The 21,132-nt window shown below is 45.3% G+C and overlaps 1 protein-coding gene across 3 annotated transcripts; it reads right to left on the bottom strand.

Annotated features, from left to right (window-relative positions):
* Positions 1 to 2,007: 2,007 nt before the first annotated feature.
* Hmox2 (heme oxygenase 2) lies at positions 2,008 to 20,537 on the bottom strand. 3 transcript variants are annotated; one of them, XM_090324943.1, is made up of 6 exons: positions 20,444 to 20,537; positions 5,753 to 5,873; positions 4,005 to 4,122; positions 3,174 to 3,665; positions 2,369 to 2,495; positions 2,008 to 2,282 (listed from the first exon to the last, which is right to left on the bottom strand). In XM_090324943.1, exons 2-6 carry the CDS (start codon positions 5,836 to 5,838, stop codon positions 2,155 to 2,157), a joined length of 951 nt encoding a protein of 316 aa, XP_090181069.1. In that variant the 5' UTR covers positions 5,839 to 5,873; positions 20,444 to 20,537; the 3' UTR covers positions 2,008 to 2,154. The 3 variants fall into 3 exon arrangements, with proteins under 3 accessions (XP_090181069.1, XP_090181071.1, XP_090181070.1); XM_090324945.1 differs by lacking the exon at positions 20,444 to 20,537 and adding an exon at positions 20,232 to 20,362; XM_090324944.1 differs by lacking the exon at positions 20,444 to 20,537 and adding an exon at positions 8,975 to 9,129.
* Positions 20,538 to 21,132: the final 595 nt, after the last annotated feature.

A 21,132-nucleotide genomic window follows, 5' to 3' on the forward strand; every position in this document is an offset into this window, starting at 1 on the left:
TCATAGCCCTGGTAGCCAAGAAGGACTCTACCTTGCCCATTGCAGCTTCGAGTTGGTGAAACCCCCTTTCTGGCCACACTTGTGAACCCCTGTATTTTCTGGGGCCAGAAGGAATACCCATAAGCTTAGTGTCTCCTGTCTACCCTCTGTCCTCACTTTGTGTGGATATGACCTCTGGTGGATACTGTGTCCCATCTGGGACAGATGACAGGTTCACTGGGATACACAACACCCTCTCCATTGGCTCACTTCCAGAGAGCACTGGGCCCTCCTTTGCCCATGCTGCCGCCACTGCTGTTGCTGTGCTGGCCCCTGCACTGGACTGGGGACCAGGAAGGAGCAACTGACTAGTGGGGGCACTCTAGTAGATACTAGCCCTGGTGGGGTGCAAGCCCAGACCTGTCCTTACTTCCCAAATGGTTGGTATGTGGATGCTATATCCTGTTGCTGTCCCTCTCTGGTCTCGCACTGCCACTGCATGGCCTCTTGTCACTGTGAACTGTGGCCTGGTCTCAGTTTGTAGTTCCTTATTAAATTGGCCCTTTCACTTCCCTGGCCTGGGCCTCTGCTCTCTTGCCTGGCTTCTTTCTGAGGGAGAGAGGGTGGGGCTACAGTAATCTAATTCAGGCAGGGGTTGAGTCCAACTACCTGGGGACAGCTTAAGATTGAAAGACTTAATTATGGCAAACCAGAGTCACACAGACCAATCCCAGGGAAATTCAGCAGCGATTAGCCAGCACAGCATTTGGGTTCAGCACTGGCTGTAAAGTCACTTTACTCCTTCTGATACTGGTTCTGGCCATCTGTATCCTTGGTATCTGCCACAAAGGACGTGTAAACTGGAGACCCCTTTCCTTCCAAGTTTTGGCTTGCCCTCCTAACTTGTAGATGTTACTCTTGGTCCTTTAGCAGGATAGAGCCACTGAGCCAAGGCTTACGGTCTGAAGGTTAACAGGGTGCAGTCTTGGGCACCCAAGTTTTAAACTGTGAATGTGATAGACTCAGTCTCTATAGTTTTCCTACCATTTAACATTTTTTCAAATAAACTTTTAAAAGCAATAGATTCCTATTAATAAAATATTTAAGTTCATGTTCCTGTTTTAGTTAACAAATATGTGTCCTTTAAGTAGGAAACCTCCAAAATGTATGTGAGTAAGAAAATCATAGGTACAAGTAGATGGTAAGGATCATTTGTGACAAAGATGTCAAAATGACTACTGTATCCTAAGTAAGGGGTGCAAAGATGATGAGCAGGGGTATTGGGGAGCTGCTGTGAATTCTGTCAGCAAAAAGGACATCCATGGGGCTGGAAGTTTGGTCTAGTGGTAGAGTTCTTGCCTAGCATGCACGAAGACCCAGATTCAATTCCTCAGTACCACATATATAGAAAAAGCCAAAAGTGGTGCTGTGGCTCAAGTGGTAGAGCACCAGCCTTGAGAAGGCCCAAGGACAGTGCTCAGGTCCTGAGTTCAAGCCCAGACTGGCACCAAAAAAGACATCCACTTCTTTACTTGGTCCCCCATATACTACTGGGGTCCAAAAGGCAGTGACCTATCCTCATGCCAGAAGGAAGGAGGAAGTGTGCCTAGACCACTTTATTTAGTGCTGTAGTGTTTACAAGGGCAAGAGGAGAGGACAGACCAGGCTTACAGACCTTGGGGAGTCCTGGTTGAAAGGGATGTGCTACTGGGGGCAGAGAAAACCAGGAAACCAGGAAACCTTGTTTCCTCTTACCTCATTGTACCCTCCTATGAGAAACCAGAAGTTGAGCAGCAGCATGTGCAAAACCTCCCTCCTCCCAAAAGGGCCAGGATACTGGCCACAAGACAATGATAATGTCTAAAAACTGTGAAGATGAGCTGGAGGTTCAAGGAGTCTAGAAGCCCTGAAAAGAGCTGGTTTAGAAGCACGGGTCCACCCTGCCACGCTGCACTTCTGTGAGCTGCTATGTGGTAAGCTGCAATTAGTACACAGCTGGCCCACAGAGAGGACACTGTCAGGAAAGGCTCTAGTGTCTGGCTTTTATTGGTTGCTTGTTTTCTCAAACTCAGCATTTAAAAAAGTCACCTGAGGTGGTAATTTTAGTCGTGTGGAGATTGGGGGTGGGACAGTGGTCTCTTAGGAGGAGGATGCCAGCATGACAGGACAGGTCCTTCACATGTAGTACCAGGCCAAGAGTCCAGCAGCCAGGGCCACACAGGCAGCCAAAATGAATTGAAGGCTGGGCTTCCTCAGCACAGTTATGGCTGTCCGGAAGGGGCAGCTGCTGCCCTCCAGGGGACCTGTATTCGGCACAACAGGAGAAATGGCTTCAGTGGGGCCATTCACATGCCCACCCCAAAAGGGGAGCTTAGAAACTACAACCTACCTTTGTCTTGTTGAGCAGCGTAGAAGGGGCATTTGCGTATATCTCCTTTCCCATCATGCATTGGGAGCCCATCCTCCAGGGTCTCTTTGGCCAACATGGTGCCAGCCTGATCCAGTTCGTTGAATATCTGAGAAGCAGAAATCAAGGAGCCATCCCTGAACCATGCAGACTTTGCCTTTGGAGAAACTCCCTTGCTGCCCCCACCATCAATACAGGGGGAGCTGGAACAGGTACAGACAGGCGCAGCACACAAGCTGCATTAATCTAGCGGGTGATCCTGGGAGGCATGGCTTTTCTGTGCTGCTGCCGTCTCATTCCCTCTAGTACGTGTGGCTGTTCCCCCAAGACTGCTGACCTGGGGCTCTGGGTTACAGAAACAACCTCTACAGGACTCAAGTAAAGGCTTCTTATAAACTATATTTCCTGGTGAATCTAGCCTTATTCAGCTTGCCAAGCAAGACTTTTCATGCTAGCATTTGCTAAAAAGAAGGAAATTTTCCACTTTCCCAGAATTCTGTGATGAGAGGGAGACAGCTCTGTTCTCTCGGACCCCTATGTATGCTGGATCTTATCCTCCCCAACACTACCCACAGGCTTCTATCAAACCAGGCCTTTGTGCTGGGGGCCAACCACTAGGCACACCTTTTGGTGGCCAATTTGGTTTTCACCTTCCTCTAGACCATGCTACAGCTCATGTGTCCTCTCCTAGGAAGCTCTGGATTTGTGCCCACTGTCAAAGGTCCCTGTGAAGCCCAGGCTCCTGCAGAAAGAGCTAGCCCCATGGTCAGTGCCCAGTTGTAAGTACCTGCATGTTATACTCAAAGGCCTTGTTGGCCTCCTCCACAATCTTCTCTTTGGTCTTCAGGTTCAGATCCAGGGCATTCATCCTGGCCCGATAAAACTGCTTGAACTGCTGGGCATTGTCCACATTCTCAAACAGGTAGAACTGGGTTCCTTCCCCAGTGCTAGGGAGTTTCAGTGCCCGCTGGGCCACCTTCTTCAACACTTGCCCTCCCGAGAGGTCTCCCATATAGCGGGTATATGCATGGGCCACTAGCAGCTCCGGCTCATTCTGCCCTATGTAGTGGATCCGCTCCACGTACTTCTGGGCAGCCTCGGAGCACTTCACCTGCTCTTCCCAGTTTTCACCAAAAAAATACTCCATGTCCTTGATCAGTGCCTGCTTCCGGTGCAGCTCCGTGGGGAAATACAGGGGTGTGAAGGCTGGGTGGTCCTTGTTTCGGTCCATTTCCTCCTCGAGGGCCGAGTATGTGAAGTAGAGTGCAGTGGTGGCCAGCTGTGAGGGGGATGATGGAAGACTGGAAAGGGCTGTAGGTCAGACCAGCAGGTCCAAACCCACAGGCTGGAGTAACTGGAGACATTTCCCCAAGACCCACCCTGTAACCCATTTTTATTTAGTAGTATTTGGAACATGGACACTTTTGCTTTCTTTACACTATGCTATCCATAAAGCCAGGACAGCTTAATGCAAGGAAGAATGAATGTAGAGAAAGGCCCAGCGTTTCCCTCAGAGGGGCTCCAGAACCACCTGGAGAACTAACTAACCTCTCCGCCACCTACCCCAAACCCAAATGAAAATTCGAAATTCAACCTCATCTGATTGAGAAGCACAAACCTTAAACAGTTCCTTTTTAATGTTGCCTTTCAAGAAGTCCTTGACAAATTGGGTATTTTCTGCCCGATCATGTGCTTCTTTGGTCCCTTCTTTCAGGAGCTCAGAAAGGTCAGCCATTCTGTAGAGATGGGTTTTGTGTATGTGTGTAAGAGTTAGCCCTTCTCAAAAAAAAGTCCACAGGGCAAACAGATCCCATGGTGACCAATTGCTAAACTAGAGGAAGAGGCTTCTTAGACACTTCATTCCAGCACAAGTAACTCAGGACAGGGGGCTTGTCAGGGAGCACAGGGCAAACATAACAATCTTCTGCAAAGACTGTGGGGGCCAGCTGCCAGTGGTCCATGCCTGTAATCCTCCAGCCCAAGCAGGAACGTCTTTGAGACTTCAATTAACCACTCAAAAAGTTGGAAGTGGAGGTATGGCCCAAGTGGTTGAGTGCTAGCCTTCAGCAAAAGTGGACAGGACAGGAGGATGACCATGGCTTCCTCATGCCTTGTGCCCGCATTGCTAGGAACCACAAATGGTTGGACACTTTGTTTCTGTGGCCATCTAGTGGCCAGAGAAACACCATTCTAATTTCAACAGCGTTGGCTGGTTTCACCAGAAATCTGTAAGAAATGTGTCTCAGAATTCCTGCTGCTGTACAGACCTGCGCTAGCAGATCTCCCGGGGCAGCCATTGTGAGTCCAGTCTCTTGGGTCCACAGGCACAAAGATGAGATAAATGAAAGGTAGGGACCAGCACTTTGTGTTTGTGCTGTTCAACAAATTCAAGTTAGAGCTGTATGCACTCTTCGATGAATACAGATGACAGCATTTGTGCTGGGGGGTCTTAAGAGTGAGAAAAACATGGCCTGCTCATGACCCAGCCTCTGAGCTTTATTTTTATTTTCCTGGGCTTTAACTCAGGGCCTAGGCACTGTCCTTGAGCTACAACTTCAGCCACAGCACCACTTCCAGCTTTTTCTGTGTATGTGGTACATGCTAGGCAAGCATTTTATCAGTAGGCCATGCTCCCAGCACTGTGAACTTCTTTAGCTTTCATCATCCACATGCTATGAATCTATTTATTAGCAATCATCTCAAGGGATAAAAAAGAGCTTAACAGACAAGTTTTTTTGTTTTTGTTTTTTTTGCCAGTCCTGACTTTGAACTCAGGGCCTGAGCACTGTCATTGGGCTTTCTCAAAGCTAGAGCTCTACCACTTTAGTCACAGCACCACTTCCAGCTTTTTCCATGTATATAGTATCGGGGAATCAAACCCAGGTCTTCATGCATGCTAGACAAGCACTCTACCACTAGGCCAAACTCTTGGCCCAACAACAGGTTTCTAATGAGAGGCTACCATGATATCAGGGCCCTGTAACTTGAGGCTACAGAGAGTTGGTTCTAACAGTAAGAAAAAGTCTGCTCCAGAATTCACATTCCACATTTTAAGAGAAAGGCTCTGATTACCCACTTCTCAGCCTAGATGGAAAAATGCTGAGGTGGTAAGAAAAAAAGACAGGAATACCATTAAAGCCACAACTCAGCACTCCCAGCCTACCCCTTGGGTCAACAGAATAGAGGAAAAGAGAAACAGTGAGCAGTCAGGATTGAACATGAGCCCTGCAGGACAATGAGACACCAGGGGCCACTGCTTAGGACTCCTCACTACTTCCCAGGGGCACCATCAGATGGAACCAAGTGTGTTGGGCAAGACAGGCACTGTGCTCTCCTGACCAGATGCAGCCAGACCTTTCTGCTCACCCGGCATGGTTTTCCTCTTCTGAGGCCACAGAGTTCTTTTTCTCTGACTCGTCCACCCCTTCTGAGGGTTCCACTTCTGCTGACATTGTTGTTGAGTGATTCTTGCTGCCTCACTCTGGTCCTATAGAGACAGAAGGAGCCAGTCATTTAGTATCCTTGGCATTCACTTGTCCAAATGCCCATCCACTCTACCCTCCCCTGAACCAGCACAACCAAGGAAATGTTATACTCCTGCACCTCAGAGTTGTTTTCTCAACAATAAAGCTTTCCCATTACTAAACATAGCACAATATAGATATATCTATATGTGGACAATGGATTAGATAGCAAGAGTATACGGACATTGAACGTGTTCTAAGCAGATATGTATTGAGTCATTCAGAAGGGACATCCTACAGTCAAGTCAACCAGAAGGATGTGTGTGGACATGCAGGTAAGTGTGGTTACCTAAGATCCTAGCTACCTAAGAGGCTGAGATCTAAAGATCACAGTTAAAGCCAGCCCAGACAGGAAAGCCTATGAAACCTTTATCTCCTATTAACCAACAAAAAGGCAGAAATGTAGGTATGGCTCAAGTGGCAGATCGCTAGCCTTGAGGGAAAAAGCTTCCAGACTCTTGAGTTCAAGACCCAGTATTCACACTCATACTCACACACAAAATGTACCAAGAATCCTTTGTATTATTGTTACAGTTTGTATGTTTGCAACTGTCATAATTAAAAACTGCCAAACAATACTACAGGGGCTGGGAATTTGGCCTAGTGGTAAGAATGCTTGCCTAGCACATGCATAAAGACCCGGGTTCAATTCTTTGGTACCACATATACAGAAAAAAGCTGGAAGTGGTACTGTGGCTCAAGTGGTAGAGTTCTAGCCTTGAAAAAGCCCAAGGACAGTGCTCAGGCCTAAGTTCAGTCCCCACGACTGGCCAAAAAAAAACAACAAAAAACAAATATTGCAGTAGTTCTCAGCTTGGCAGCAACCGAACACTTACTTCCATGTTGATACAACTATACCTGAGACCAGTGTTCCTGTTTGTCTATTTGGGCCAGACAGCCTCATGCAGAAAGTGACAGGAACAAGGTGTTGACTGCAATTAGCCAAACTGCACCCACCAGCTCCCTGTGGAGTGGAACAACTCACAAAGCTCATGAAGCCTGTGTCAGCTACATGTGCGTCACCAGCACACTAACTGTCCCCAGCCTACTCAAAACTTAGCTAAAGGAGATAATAAATTGGCCAATCAATTCCCACTGCGTGCTGCAAATGCTAAGCCTTCATCAGGTTGGGAAATACAGGCCTACATGACAAGCTCATCCTCTATCCCTGGAGGCTTCCAATTGGCACCATAAGAGGCAGCCCACTTGGGGAAGTTTCCAGCTCAACATCAATAATGAATAAGGTCACCAAGACATTAGTACCAACATTCCATGTCAGGCCAAATTAGACCAAGGAAAAAAGAAATCTTAATTTTCTACCTCAGTCAGTATTTTACTAAGTGTTTTCTACATGTCGTACCTAGGAACAGTTTTCAAGGAAGCCAAAGATTCGTAAGAAGGCAGGTACTAGTAGCTCATATCTGTAATCCTAGCTACTTAAGGGGCTGAGAGCTAAGGATTGTGGCTTGATGCCAGTCTGAGTTGGAAGTAGAATTGAGGTTCAAGTGGTCGAGTGCCAGCAATGAGGTTGAGGTCGGAGTTCAAACCCCATGTGTACATATGTACACACACACACACAGCCAGCCTTGGATGGGCTAGGGATGTAGCCTGATGGTTGATCACTTGACTAGCATGCTTGAAGATCTGTATTTAAGCCCTAGTTTCAAAGAAAAAAAATCTGTCTTACCCCCACTGGTAAATATATATCTTCCCTAAGTTTCCTCTATGCATCTAGCTATATTATTTATCTTTGGGAACATTATAGTGAATTCCTGGTGTGTTCAGCAGAGTTTTTTTCTTTTTCGTTTTGTTGGTTGTGGGGCTTGGATTCTGGGCCTGGGTGCTATCCCTGAGCTGATACCACCCTACCTCTTGAGCCACAGTGCCACTTCTGATTTTCTACTGGTTAATTGCAATAAGAGTCTCTCAGTCTTTAGTGCCTGAGCTGGCTTTGAACCATGATTCTCAGATCTCAGCCTCCTGAGCAGCTAGAAGTATAGATGTGAGCCACCATGCCCAGCTCAGAATCTTTTTCAATGGGATCAACTATAAAACTTAAATGAGAACAAGATAGCACAATGTCTGCTACATGGTAAGCACTCAATATATGTTACTAATTGCACTGGTGTGTGTTGAACCCAGAACTTCATGCATTCCAGACAAGAACTCTCAAAAAATAAACAGAAAAATAGAACATGGACTTTCCCTTGACTCTAATGTACTCTCTTCTACATAAAGCTGATGAACTGCCAGGTGCTAGTGGCTCACGCCTATAATCCTAGCTACTCAGGAGGCTAAGATATGAGGATCATGGTTCAAAGCCAGCTCAAACAGGAAAGTCCATGAGACTCATCTCCAATTAACCACCAGAAAACTGGAAGTAGCACTGTGGCTCAAAGTGGTAGAGCACTAACTTTTGAGTACAAAAGCTCAGGGACAGTATCCAGGCTCTGAGTTCAAGCCCTATGACCAGAAACAAACAAACAAAAAGCTGATCAAATACATGGTGCACAGAACAGTACAGCAGAGTACACAGGCAAGCAGTCATCAAGTGGGAAAGAATGTGAATGCAGAGATGCTTCCTCAAGGACTGATGCAGCCCAGGCAGTGCATTAGCAAGACACCGGCTAAATGAAGCGTCTGGGTTATATGTAATAACACCAGTTTCTGGTACAAAATTTGGTTTTAGCTTTCTTCAGATTTGACTCATATGGCTCAAGTGGTACAGTCTCAGTCTTCAGTGAAAAAGCTAAGAACAAGAAGCCCTAACTTCAGGCCACAGTACTGGCACCAAAAGGAGAAGGGAAAAAAAAAGCCAGGTACTGGTGACTCATGCCTACATATCCTACCTACTCAGTAGGTTGATATCTGAAAAGATTTTAGGCCAGTTAGCACAAAACAAAACAAAAAAACAAGTTCACTAGCCTCCATCAAGAAAACAGGACTGGAGGTGTGGCTTAAGTGACAGAATGGTAGTCAAGGACAATGTTAAATTCAAATTCGAGTTCTTTCAAAAAGAAAAAAAAATATTCAAAGTTGCTACTTCCTGCCTTCCAACACTCACCTTGACACACTCAGATCACAGGGCAACCTGAGATTGTTCCTACTTTTTTTTTTTTTAAACTAACAAGGCAACCTGAGGTTATTCCCAAAAGGGAAGCTGGCAAACCCCACTACTCCAGTGCTTGGAGAAAATGAGCCAGACTGTCAGGCCTTGGTGGCAGGACAATGACGCTACAAGGACTCTCAGCCACTTCTGCACAAAAGGAGGTCACAATAGGATCTGTACATCTCTATAGTACCCACTACCATAGTAACGAGAGACAGAAAAATAGATTTCAAGAATCTAAAAGTATATCAGCTGTGTGATGGGTAAAGTCTAAGCAATCCTATCTTTGTGTTTCTGAAAACACATGCTACCCTGGAAACAGAAGTGCATAGATAGACAATATACTTATAGGAACTTCCTGTTTTAGCTTCCAGCTGGCCCCCAGTGGCTCATACTTGTACTCTTAGCTACTCAAGAGGCTGAGATCTGAGGATCATGGTTCAAAGTCAGCCGGGATAGGAAAATCTGTGAGGCACTTACCTTCAATTACCCACAAACACAATTAAAAAAACAACAACAAAAAAAAAACTTTTTAAAAAAGGCTGTGGGGGCTGGGAGTTTAGCCTAGTGGTAGAGTGCTTGCCGTGCATGCACAAAAACCTGGGTTTGATTCCTTGGTACCACATACATAGAAAAAGCCAGAAATGGTGCTATGGCTCAAGTGGTAGAGCTCTAGCTTTGAGAAAGCTCAAGGACAGTGTTCAGGCCCTGAGTTCGAGCCCCAGGACTGGCCAAAAAAAAAAAAGTGTGGCACACAAAAAAAGCTTAAGGATATCACACACACAAGCCCTGAGTTCAAGCCCCAATTCTGGGACAAAGTGAACAGTCTAGGGAATTTTTCTGCCTAAGCTGGCTCTGAGCCGAAATTCTCAGACCTCAGTCTTCTGAGTACCTAGAATTATATGCATGAGCCACTGGAGCCCAGCCAGCCCTGCCTTATGTGGTTATTTTATAGAGGAAATTTCACTTTTCTATCTAGACTGGCTTTGAACCAGCTAAGATTACAAGAATGAGTGACTAGTACTCAGCAAACTTACTTTCTTCTTCTTCTTTTTTTTTTTTTTTTTTTGCCAGTCCTGGGCTTGAGCTCAGGGCCTGAACACTATCCTTGGACTTTCTCAAGGCTAGAGCTCTACCACTTGAGCCTCAGCACCATTTCCGGTTTTTTTCTATGTATGTGGTACTAAGGAATCGAACCCAGACAAAAATCTTAATAAAAACAGCTGTTAGGGCTGGGAGTTTGGCCTAGTGGTAGAGTGCTTGCCTACCATGCACGAAGACCCGGGTTCAATTCCTTAGTACCACATACATAGAAAAAAGCCAGAAATGGTGCTGAGGCTCAAGTGGTAGAGCTCTAGCCTTGAGAAAGTCCAAGGATAGTGTTCAGGCCCTGAGCTCAAGCCCAGGACTGGCAAAAACAACAACAACAAAAAAAACAGCTGTTAGTAATACAGATTACTCATAACCATAGTTAAAAAGCAGAAAATCTCAGCGACACAGCAATTATTTATACCTTCAACTGGCTTTCCAGGGAAGCATTCTAGAAACTCTAGCTCTTCACTGAAGCTTTCAACATTAAAGGGAAGAGGTAATAGATCCCTCTGTATTGTCTAACTTCTAGAAGCTTGGCGCTGGTGTCTCATGCCTGTAATTCTAGCTACTCAAGAGGTTAAGATCTGAGGATCATGGTTCAAAGCCAGCCCAGGTACCAAAGTCATGAGACTCTTATCTCCAACTAACCACCAGAAAACCGAAAGTGGCATTGTGGCTCAAGAGGTAGAGCAATAGCCTTGGAGCTCAGGGACAGTGCCCACGCCCAGAGTTCAAGCCTTATGACCCCCCAAGAAACAAACAAAAACAAAAAAAACCCAAACCAAAACAAAACAACAATATGTTGAATATGCTTAATACACAGCCTCATCAAGCTAAGTTACTTAGTGATGATTAAACATCCATATAAATGCTGTGTCTACTAATTTAAGTATACTTTTTAAGTATTTGCATTGAAATATACATCCTGTGACATAGAGAACCCTCCCAACAGGAAGTTTCCAGAAGCTAGATTCCACACATCTAATAACATAAATATGCACGCGTCTTTTGTACTGTACAAGCAGTCTTTTTTTTTTTTTTTTGCCAGTCCTGGCCTTGAGCTCAGGGCCTGAGCACTGACCTTTCACTTTCTCAAGGCTAGAGCTCTACCACTTGAGCCTCAGCACCACTTCTGGTTTTTCTCTATGTCTGTGGTACCGAGGATACGAAGCCGGGTCTTCATGCATGCTAGGCAAGCACTCTACCACTATGCCAAACTCTCGGCCCAAGCAGTCTTTGTACTGACCTGTGCAGTCTGCAGTAGGCATCCACAAAGGTTAACTGGAATAAGCCAAGGGAGAAATCTACTGGCCACATGGAGACTAAGAGGCAACACATAGTTCACCTATAAACTCCTGATGTGCACAACCAAGAGTAAATCCTGGCTCACCCGTTTCAGCTGGATGATCCCAGAATAACTACTTAATTTTTCAGTTTCTTTTTTTTTTTTTTTGTTACAATTCTGGGTACAAATTTAAGTCACAAGACTTGACTTAATTAAGTCACAAGACTTAAATGCATTAAATGAATTATGAGACTATAACATATGCCAACACACTCCTATAGTTTCCAGCATTAGGGAAGCTAATAAAGAGCATAAAGAGGGTCATGAATTTGAAGTCAACCTATATAGCAAAAGCCCGTCTCAAAAAACAAAAACAAAACAACGATGTATCATAAAAGCCCAATGTCATATAATGCCCATTTGTAAACTAAAAAAATGTCACTTAAAATTTAAAATGAACATATATAACTGGGCAGGAAACAATAGCAGCTGGGATGGTTGCTGAGTATCTGACAGTGTACAGACAGCTCACCTACCCATGCCCATCAACACAAACAACCTGGCCTCAAAGATCAATAATACAAACTTGAGAAACCCTGCTTGAGCCACAAAAGCAGTTTGCTAAGGGAGTCCAAAAAAGGACACCAAGTTTAGTAAGTCTTTATCAGTTCATAGACAGGATGAGATTTTAGCCCTAAGTCTTAAATAATTCATCTTACTTTTTTTTTGGGGGGGGGGGAGTCATGTGGCTTGAACTCAGGGACTGGGAGTTTTCCCTGAGCCTCTTTGTGCTCAAGGCTAGTGCTCTACCACTTGAGCCACAGTGCCACCTCTGGTTTTTGAGGTGGAGCTAAGAGTCTCATGGGTACTTTTTTTTTTTTCTGCCTGGGATGGCTTTGAACCATGATCCTCAGAGCTCAGTCTCCTGAGTAGATAGGATTACAGGAGTGAGACACTGGCACCTGGCTTATCTCACTTTTATCAACATCTTTTACGGAGATTTCGATTAGTGGGTGAGCAACTTGGCATTGCCCACAGACAACAAGAGAAGGGTCAGTACCTTCCTTGGGAAGAGGCCTCATTGCTATGTGGAACACTGGAAGTCAAACCCTGTGATTACCCACTTCTTTGTGGGATGAACTTAAAACTAAGAGAAGTCTATCATTTATCAGTCTGGTGTCTGATTGTTATATAGGCTAAGATTTATAAGAACTAAATTCTAGTTACTCAGATTTTAGCACAATTGCCAAAAAGATACTCTTATCTTCTCTAGAATGCCTTGTGCCTGGCCATGTCTGTCTTTTTTGCTGGTTAAATGATAAGAGTCTCACAGACTTTTCTGTCTAGGCTGGCAAAGAACTGTAATCCTCAGATCCCAGCCTTCTGAGTTGTTAGGATTACAGGCTGAGTCTCTCGGACCTGTATGTCTTAAGAAAACCAGCAGCAGAATACTTGATCACAGGAGCTTTCTGGCTACTTTCAGATCTCATTTCTAATAGTTCAATAGTACCTTGAAAACTTCATGCACTCCCCAAAAGCATATGGTTTCTGTATCTTCAACTCATTCTATCTCCAATCATCCTTCTTACCCTTAACTCTAGATGATAGCAACAAGGGCCCTTTCCTGATGGCAGACAAGAACCTTCAACACCTCTGCCTCAAGACATTATCAATGAAGGTGCTGGGGCCTCAGGCAGCGCCATGTTTCCTGGGAATCAGATCAGACCACTGTGTCCATATAGGAACAAGCTGCCCTTTGGACTAGCACTAACGCAAGCCCATGAGAAAGTCTGTTTATTTATCAAGGAATGTCCTTGGGTCTGCCTTTCACCCAAAAACCTCCCTGAGAAGATGGTTAAGAAGGGTATTTATCAAACCAGTCTTTAGCCATTTTTGGTGGTACTAGAGTCTAAACTCAAGGCCTTGCACTTGTAGTAGGCAGGCAGTCTACACTCAAGAGCCATGCCCCAGGTATCTGAGTGGTGCTGGGGATTAAATGCAGGGACTCACACATGCTAAGTGGTGTGTGTGTGTGTGTGTGTGTGTGTGTGTGTGTGTGTGTGTGTGTGTGTGTGTGTGTGTGTGTGTGTGGTGCATGTGTGTGTACATGCCAGTCCTGGAGCTTGAACTCAGGCACTGTTCTTTAGCTTTTATACTTAAAGCTAGTGCTCTACTAAGCCACACACCCACTTCTCTGGCCTTTATGGGTGCACAAGCTACTTTACTTGGACCTCTGACTCATATTTCGTTTTTTGGGTGCATTCAGCTCTCAAGGAATAGAGGTTTCTAAGAAAATGGAGCTAAGGCTGAGAGCCTTAGTACTATTTTATGCTGTAGATTTATACAGTATTTAAGTAGAATTAAAAGTAATGAAAATGGTTGAGGAGAGTGTCACGTGTTGTCTCATTCTCATCTCAAATAACTCAAAAAAAGGCAACTACAAAAGTAGGAAAGCATAATCTACAGCAAGTCACACATCACCTTTCTTTTTAGAGCCCGTTTACTGTCTTTTTTTTTTTTTTTGCCAGTCCTGGGCTTAGGCTCAGGGCCTGAGCACTGTCCTTGGACTTTCTCAAGGCTAGAGCTCTACCACTTGAGCCTCAGCACCACTTCCGGCTTCTTGCTATGTATGTGGTACCGAGGAATCGAACCCAGGTCTTCATGCATGCTAGGCAAGCACTCTACCACTAGGCCAAACTCCCGGCCCCGTTTACTGTCTTTTTATAAATATAGAAAGCTTTCAAACTTCGACAAATATGACCTTCAGCACAACATCTGGGAATATTTTCGAAGTTAATAACCAAGTGTGTGATAGAGGAGGAATGAAGTGGGTTAGTGTGTGTGTTGTGGGTTTTTCTTTTGTTTGTTTGGTTTGGTTTTGATTCTTTATAATTTGCTAATTATTAGGATACCTATTACTAAGCAAAAGGCAGGATTCTGCCCCTGCCTTTCAATACTGAGCTGTATGTACTTGGCTCAGTAGCACAGCACTTGCCTACCACACATGAGGCCCTGAAGGGATTCTGGCTTTGTTTTGTGTTTTATTCATCACCCACACCACAAACACAAAAGAAGGAAGAGAGTGAAGGTTTAAGTTTTCCAGGTAGGAGTTGGAGGGCATCCTGGACCCTACTTCCTTCTATTTCCTTTTCTCACCTTCTTTCCAATAGAACTACTAGATTCTTTCTTAACATGCCTGCTCACAGAGTCTTCTTCGGCTCCCTTTTGCCCATTTGGCCTACCTTGGAAACAGTTCATCTGCCTCAGTGCACAGTGGTCTTGCTAGAAAGAACAGCTCAAATATGGAAGCAGACAGCTACTGGGGGAGTGACATCACATACTACGAACACTGTGCTCAGAGGCTCTGTGACCTCAAAGAAGGATATAAGATCCCACTTTCAGGACCTAAGTGGTGTCCTTTTTTAACTCAAGGCTAGCACTCTACCACTTGAACCACAGTTCTACTTTCAGCTTTCCTGTCTTAGCTGTTTTCAAGCCATGATTTTCAGATCTCAGCCTCCTGAGTAGCTAAGATTACAGGCATGAACCACTGATGCCCAGCTTCCAGAACTATTCTGATTTCAAATATCCTTTCCTACCAATTTTTTCACTACACCTGTATACTTGGACCATGGGTCTTTTCCTGTTTGGTAGGAAAAATATCATCACAGTTACTTAAGAGGCAAGGTAGTCAACCAAATCAACTGAAATCAACTAGCAATATACAAATAATTAAAAAATCATGCCAACACCTTCCACAGATCTGAGGATTGCGGTTCAAAGCCAGCCCAAGCACTAAAGACCATAAGACTTTTATCTCCAATTAACCACTAGAAAACTGGAAGTGGCTCTGTGGCTCAAGGGGTAGGGCAGTAGCCTTGAGCTAAAGAGCTCAGGGACAATGCCCATGCCCAGGGGTAGGGTGGTAGCCTAGAGCTGGAGAGCTCAGAGATAGCACCCAGGGGCAGAGGCCAAGCCCCATGACCTGGGGGGGGGGAGGGAACGGTGAGAGAAAACCATGACAATAATTAGGCCTGAGATACTCCCGGGAAAGAAACAAATCTATTTGTGTGACAAAAATTAATTTTCCCACTAAGCAGAAAGAAGGGACTATCTGCCTAGTTGACCTGCTAGCACACAAAGTGACAGCACAGTTATCGCCACACAACAATTACCTCTTTCTTCTTTTGCTGTGCCTTTCTTCATAGATCCTACTAACTTCTATAAACTCTGTCCATTCATTCCCTCCACTGTGCAGTATGTGCTTTAGTCAAAAGAACTCCAAACAAGAATCAGCTAGAGGGCTGGGAGTTTGGGCTAGTGGTTATAGTGCTTGCCTAGCATGCACGGACCCGGGTTTGATTCCTTGGTACCACATATATAGAAAAAGCCAGAAGTGGTGCTGAGGCTCAAGTAGTAGAGCTCTAGCCTTGAGACAGTCCAAGGACAGTGCTCAGGCCCTGAGCCCAAGCCCAGAACTGGCAAAAAAAAAAAAAAAAGAATCAGCTAGAAACTCTTAAAAAAAGATTTCCAGTTCCTTTCTCAAATTTACCAAACAGGAGTATGGAAACAAGGTCTTACATCAACAAGTGTCATTCGAAGACACTAGAGACTTTAACATTCATCAAATATTAGTAGCCTCTTTAATTTTTGGTTAGTACTAGAGTTTAAACTCAGGAGCTGGGACTTGTAGAACCCCTACTTCTTGAACCATACCTATAAGCCTTTTTTCCACTGTTACTTTTCAAATAGGGCCATGTTTTTTAACTGAGGCCAAATCCCTCCATTTATACTTCATTCATGAACTGGATGACAGGCATATGGCACTACACTCAGCTTTGTATTAGCTGATATCCTTGATTTAAAATATTTGCTTAACATAATTAGACCACTTTAAGAATACATAGTTAAAATGGGCATGGTACTATACACCTGTAACCTGAGCATTTGGGAGGCTAAAGCAGGAGGACCTTGAGTATATGGACATCCTGGGATAGAAAGGGTGAGATTCTATCCCACTCCAGTCAGGTGTTCATGACTGAAATTTAGAAGTGATTTTAGATGTGCTGGGCTGTTTGTACATGGCTTCCCTTTACAACAGCTATATGTCTTTCCTTATAATAACCCTCAGTAACTAATGTTACTCTTAACTGGGCATGTTGGTATATGCCAGCAATCCCTACAACTTAGAAGATGGAGGCAGGAGGATCTTCAAAATCAACCAGATAGATATCAAGTCATCCAAAAAGATATCAAGACCCTGTACCCAAATTAAAAAAAAAAAACAAAAAGGCAAATTTCTGGGTTCAATTCCCTTTACCACAGAAAAACAAAACAAAACAAAATCCTACAATTAACGTTATTATTAAAGGAAAGATCAGGAAGCCTGGCACCAGTGGCTTATGCTTATAATCCCATGCAGGAGGCTGAGATCTGAGAATCTTCAATGTGCTGTATCCAAAGGGGATATAGGCTAGAATGTTTTACTTATTATTAACTTTTTAGTTAACTATGACCAGCAACGTAGGAGGTAATTTATAGTTCAAATTTTTCAATGTTTTTTTTTCACAAAGGAATAAATTCTACATTTCACACCAAAACATAACAATTCTAATTATATTCCAATTTTTGGTGCAATCTACATGCAGAGCCCACGTGTCCTATAAAGAGAGTCACCTACTTAAAGGAAAATTGAAAACTGAAGGCAGCCCTTAGGTGTCTTATTGAGGGATAAGCTAAAGATAATGAACACTCAACTTTCTGTAAGTCACTGGTATTGTCATTTCTAGGTAGCTCCTATTCCTGACTCCTTTGACTCAACAGAAGCTTAACTTACTGACCCAAGCAAAGGAAAAAAGGAAGTCAAGTTAGACAATGGAGGAATCACAGGATTTCCTCTTTATATCCTTTGCTGGATTAGGTCATACAATGAACACAAGGCCCACATTCCCATACCCTCATCAGTGTTTTGGCTCAAGGACTATTTTTTGGAAACTTCTTTCATACTTTTTTTTTCCATTTTTTAATCAGGTAAATTTACCTGTGAACTCCTCAAAACAGAGCTTCTTATCTTTCTATTTTTTAAATCCTAATGAATGAACAAACTAATCTACATTTCTTATTCCTATTCCAAAAGAAACTGAAAATTTTCAATAAAAATTATAATCAAGGCTCGGAAAGTGGCTTAGTGGTAGAATGCTTGCCTAGCATGCATGAAGCTCTGGGTTTGATTCCTTAGTACCACATACATAGAAAAAGCCGGGAGTGGCACTGGAGCTCAAGTGGTAGAAAGCTAGCCTTGAGCAAAAAGCAGCTCAGGGACAGTGCCCAGGCCGAGTTCTAGCCCCATGGTTGGCAAAAAAAAAAAAAAAAAAAAAGTAATCAAAAGCTAGGTGTGGTGGCCCACATCTGTAATTCTAGCTACTCAAGAGGCTGAGATCTGAGGATTACAGTTCAAAGCCAGCAGTGTCACTAAAAACAGCGAGACTCTTATCTCCAATTAACCACTACAAAACCAGAAGTGGCCTTGTAGCTCAAGGGGCAGGGCAGTAGCCTTGAGCTGAAGAGTACAGGGACAGTGCCCAGGCCCAGAGTCCAAGCCCCACCACACTGACAAAAAAAAAAAATGTAATCAAGGGGCTAGGAGCATGGCCTAGTGGTAGAGTGCTTGCCTAGCACGCACAAAAACCTGGGTTCAATTCCCCAGTACCATATATACAGAAAAAACTTGAAGTGGTGCTGTGGCTCAAGTGGTAGAGCACTAGTCTTGAGAGAGCCCAGGGACAGTGCCCAGTCCCTGAGTTCAAGCCCCAGAAATAGAAAGTAATAATAATCAAAACACATTAGCTATGGCCAGGCACTTGTTACTGAATCTGTAATCCCAGGCTGAGACCTAACACTTAAGGTTTGAAGGCTGCCAAAGCAGAAAGTCCATAGGACTTTCATCTCTAATTAACTAGCAAAAAGCCAGATGTGGAAGTGTAGCACCAGCCTTAAGCAAAAAAGCCAAGTAGGAATATGAGACCTTGAGTTCAAGCCTTGGTACTGGCTGGCACACACACACACACACACACACACACACACACACACACACACACACACAGTGGAAGCTGACTGACACCACTGACTCACACTGTATTCCTAGCTACTCAGGAGGCTGAAAAGGAGGATCACAGTTCAAAACCAGGCTGAACAATAAGTCCAAGAGACTCTGTCTCCAATTACCAGCAAAATGCCAACTGGAGGTTTGATTTTAGTGGTAGAGTACACTCATGAGCAATCAAGATGGGAGAGAGTATGTATGAGGCACTGAGCTCAAGCTATACTACTGGTACAAACAAAAACAAAGCAAAAAGTAACAGGGCAGGTGCAGTAAGCATGCCAGTAATCCCAGCTCAAGTCAGTCTGGGCTACATGGAAAAAGCTCTATTGAAAAGAAAGAAAACATGTAAACAAACAAAAAAAAAGCACACATACACACATGCAAGAGAACCTAGATTCCATCCCATCACCAAAAAATGAAATACACTAGTTAACAAACACCATACCAGAAATTCAAAGGCACAAAACCATTTCATTTCCTCTTACTTGACAGGCTTGAAGGAAGACCACAACATAACCCATTTACAATTTCTACACATACATTTAGGAATGACCACAGTATCTATCTGAAGCCAAACTGCAGGTTCAAGAACACTTGTGCCATCTTTTTTTTTGTTGTTTTTTTTGCCAGTCCTAGACCTTGAACTCAGGGCCTGAGCACTGTCCTTGGACTCTCTCAAGGCTAGAGCTCTACCACTTGAGCCTCAGCCCCATTTCTTGGCTTTTTTCTATGTATGTGGTACTGAGAAATCGAACCCGGATCTTCGTGCATGCTAGGCAAGCACTCTACCACTAGGCCAAACTCCCGGCCCCCCACTTGTGCCATCTTGTTTGTGGGATGTAGGTCAAGTTACTTCCCATGAGTCTCTTATTGATCTCATTTTACAGATTGGAGAAATGATCAACCCAAGGTTCCGGGAGAGTCTGAGAGCAAGGGATCTCTTCCATTACAGAGGATTATAACAGGTTACCTTTCAAACCCAGTCTTGCCTGGTTTATGGCATCATCAACAGCGCACAGGAAGGAAGAACAGCCACGGGCCACGACAATTTGCTCCTTCAGAACCAATTTAAGTGGCATGACACAGACAGGCCTCATGCAAAGACTATGCAAGGCGGTCCTTGACAGCTTTTACAGAAGCAATTAAGACGCCTGGAGCACAATACTCAGGAGGTGACAGGTGAACTCCCCGTCCAGACTAACCGGCTGCTCCTCTAGGTCAGCGCTGCTCTTGCCTAATCCTGCATTGAAGGGTACCAGACAAGCCAAGGTGTAGTGGCTTTATGCCAGGAATCCTAGCTACTCAGGAGACTGAGATCTGAGACGTGAGGTTCAGAGGTAGCCGGGGCAGGGAAGTCCGTGTGAGGCTGATATTCAAGGAAACACCCAAAAGGGTGGAAGTGGAGCCGTGGTTCAAATGGTAGAGAGAGAAGAAAAAAAAAAATGCTCGGGGGCAGCGCCGTGGTTCCTGAGTTCAAGGCCCCAGGGCTGGCTGACCCCCCCCCCACACGGACAGCGGAGGTCACCCCCGAAGTCCCCACGCTGATTCAAAGGGCGTCTCCCACGAGGTGAGTCACTGCAAGGACGGAGCTCCGGCCCGCAGCCAGCGGGATGGCGACGCCGGGTTCCCTCGCACACCCCGGGGTCACCTCACCCAAGCTCACCCGGGACGCTGACAGGGGCTGGGCCCCACGGAGCATCCCGGGCCCCCCACCGGAAAGGCTTCGTCCTCACCTGACGCCCAGACGCCGCCCGGGGGCCCGGCGGCCGGCCGCTCCTCCGCCACCCTCACCGGCTTCCGGCCGCCCCCCGCCCAGCGTCCCCTCAGCCCAATGCCCGGACGAGTTCCTGAGGAGGCTCGGTCGGGTCAGAGCCCGCGGGGGGGGGTCCCAGCGGCGCGGTCCGAACAGCCGAGAGGACGGCCAGGGAGAGCGCGGACCACTCACCCGCAACGAGTCCGCTTGGTAAATCCGCCAATCCCCAAGTCGGCGACTCCCTCAGCGCCGCCGCAGCCGAGCGGGCGGGCGACAGGACGGCGCGACGTGCACACGCAGCGCGAGTGGGCGGGGCCTCGTTAAGACACGCCCCCAAACCACACGCCACGCCCCCTAGGAGAGGAAGGAGGCACAAAAAACGCCCCCCCCAGGACTGAAGTTGTTTAGCTCTGTCTGGACTCTCGCCTTGCCGGGGTGGGGCCATGGGTTTCTTCCGTAGCAGCGGGAAAACAAAACCCTGTAATCTTGTGGGATATCTCAAAGGCTAAATTATAAATAAAACAGCAGCAGTTTTCGGACGTCGTGCAGTGCCAAGCTGTTCAATGCCTGCCTTGTCCCAGACACTATTTCTGGTGCTAGGTATCAGCAATGGCAGCAAAACAGACGCCCCGCAAACGATGACCTTGGGCAGGGATCTTGATACAAATGAGGGGGGACAAAAATAAATGCTCTTAAGCCAACAGCAATGGGAACTGTCATTTCAGAAATTCGATCAAACACAACATCTACGGTCGTGATAAAGAACTGTAATCAGTGCAAGTCGTGACAACTGTATACGTGAGTCATGTATACTCAAGCACAGCGACAGACAGGCCTCTGGGGGTTTCTGGTACGAGAGAAAAGTCAGGGAGGCCGGGTTT

This window comes from Megascapheus bottae, chromosome 36 (genome assembly GCF_031878675.1).
Source record: "Megascapheus bottae isolate mThoBot1 chromosome 36, mThoBot2.hap1, whole genome shotgun sequence".
NCBI classification, from domain to species: Eukaryota; Metazoa; Chordata; class Mammalia; order Rodentia; family Geomyidae; genus Megascapheus; species Megascapheus bottae.

Coding starts and splice junctions, on each gene's coding strand:
- Hmox2 (XM_090324943.1), bottom strand. CDS start 5,838: ATGTCAGCAGAAGTGGAACCCTCAGAAGGGGTGGACGAGTCAGAGAAA. Junction 4,123..5,752: donor GAAGAGGAAAACCATGCCGG/GTGAGCAGAAAG, acceptor CCATCTCTACAG/AATGGCTGACCTTTCTGAGC. Junction 2,283..2,368: donor CGCTGCTCAACAAGACAAAG/GTAGGTTGTAGT, acceptor TGCCGAATACAG/GTCCCCTGGAGGGCAGCAGC.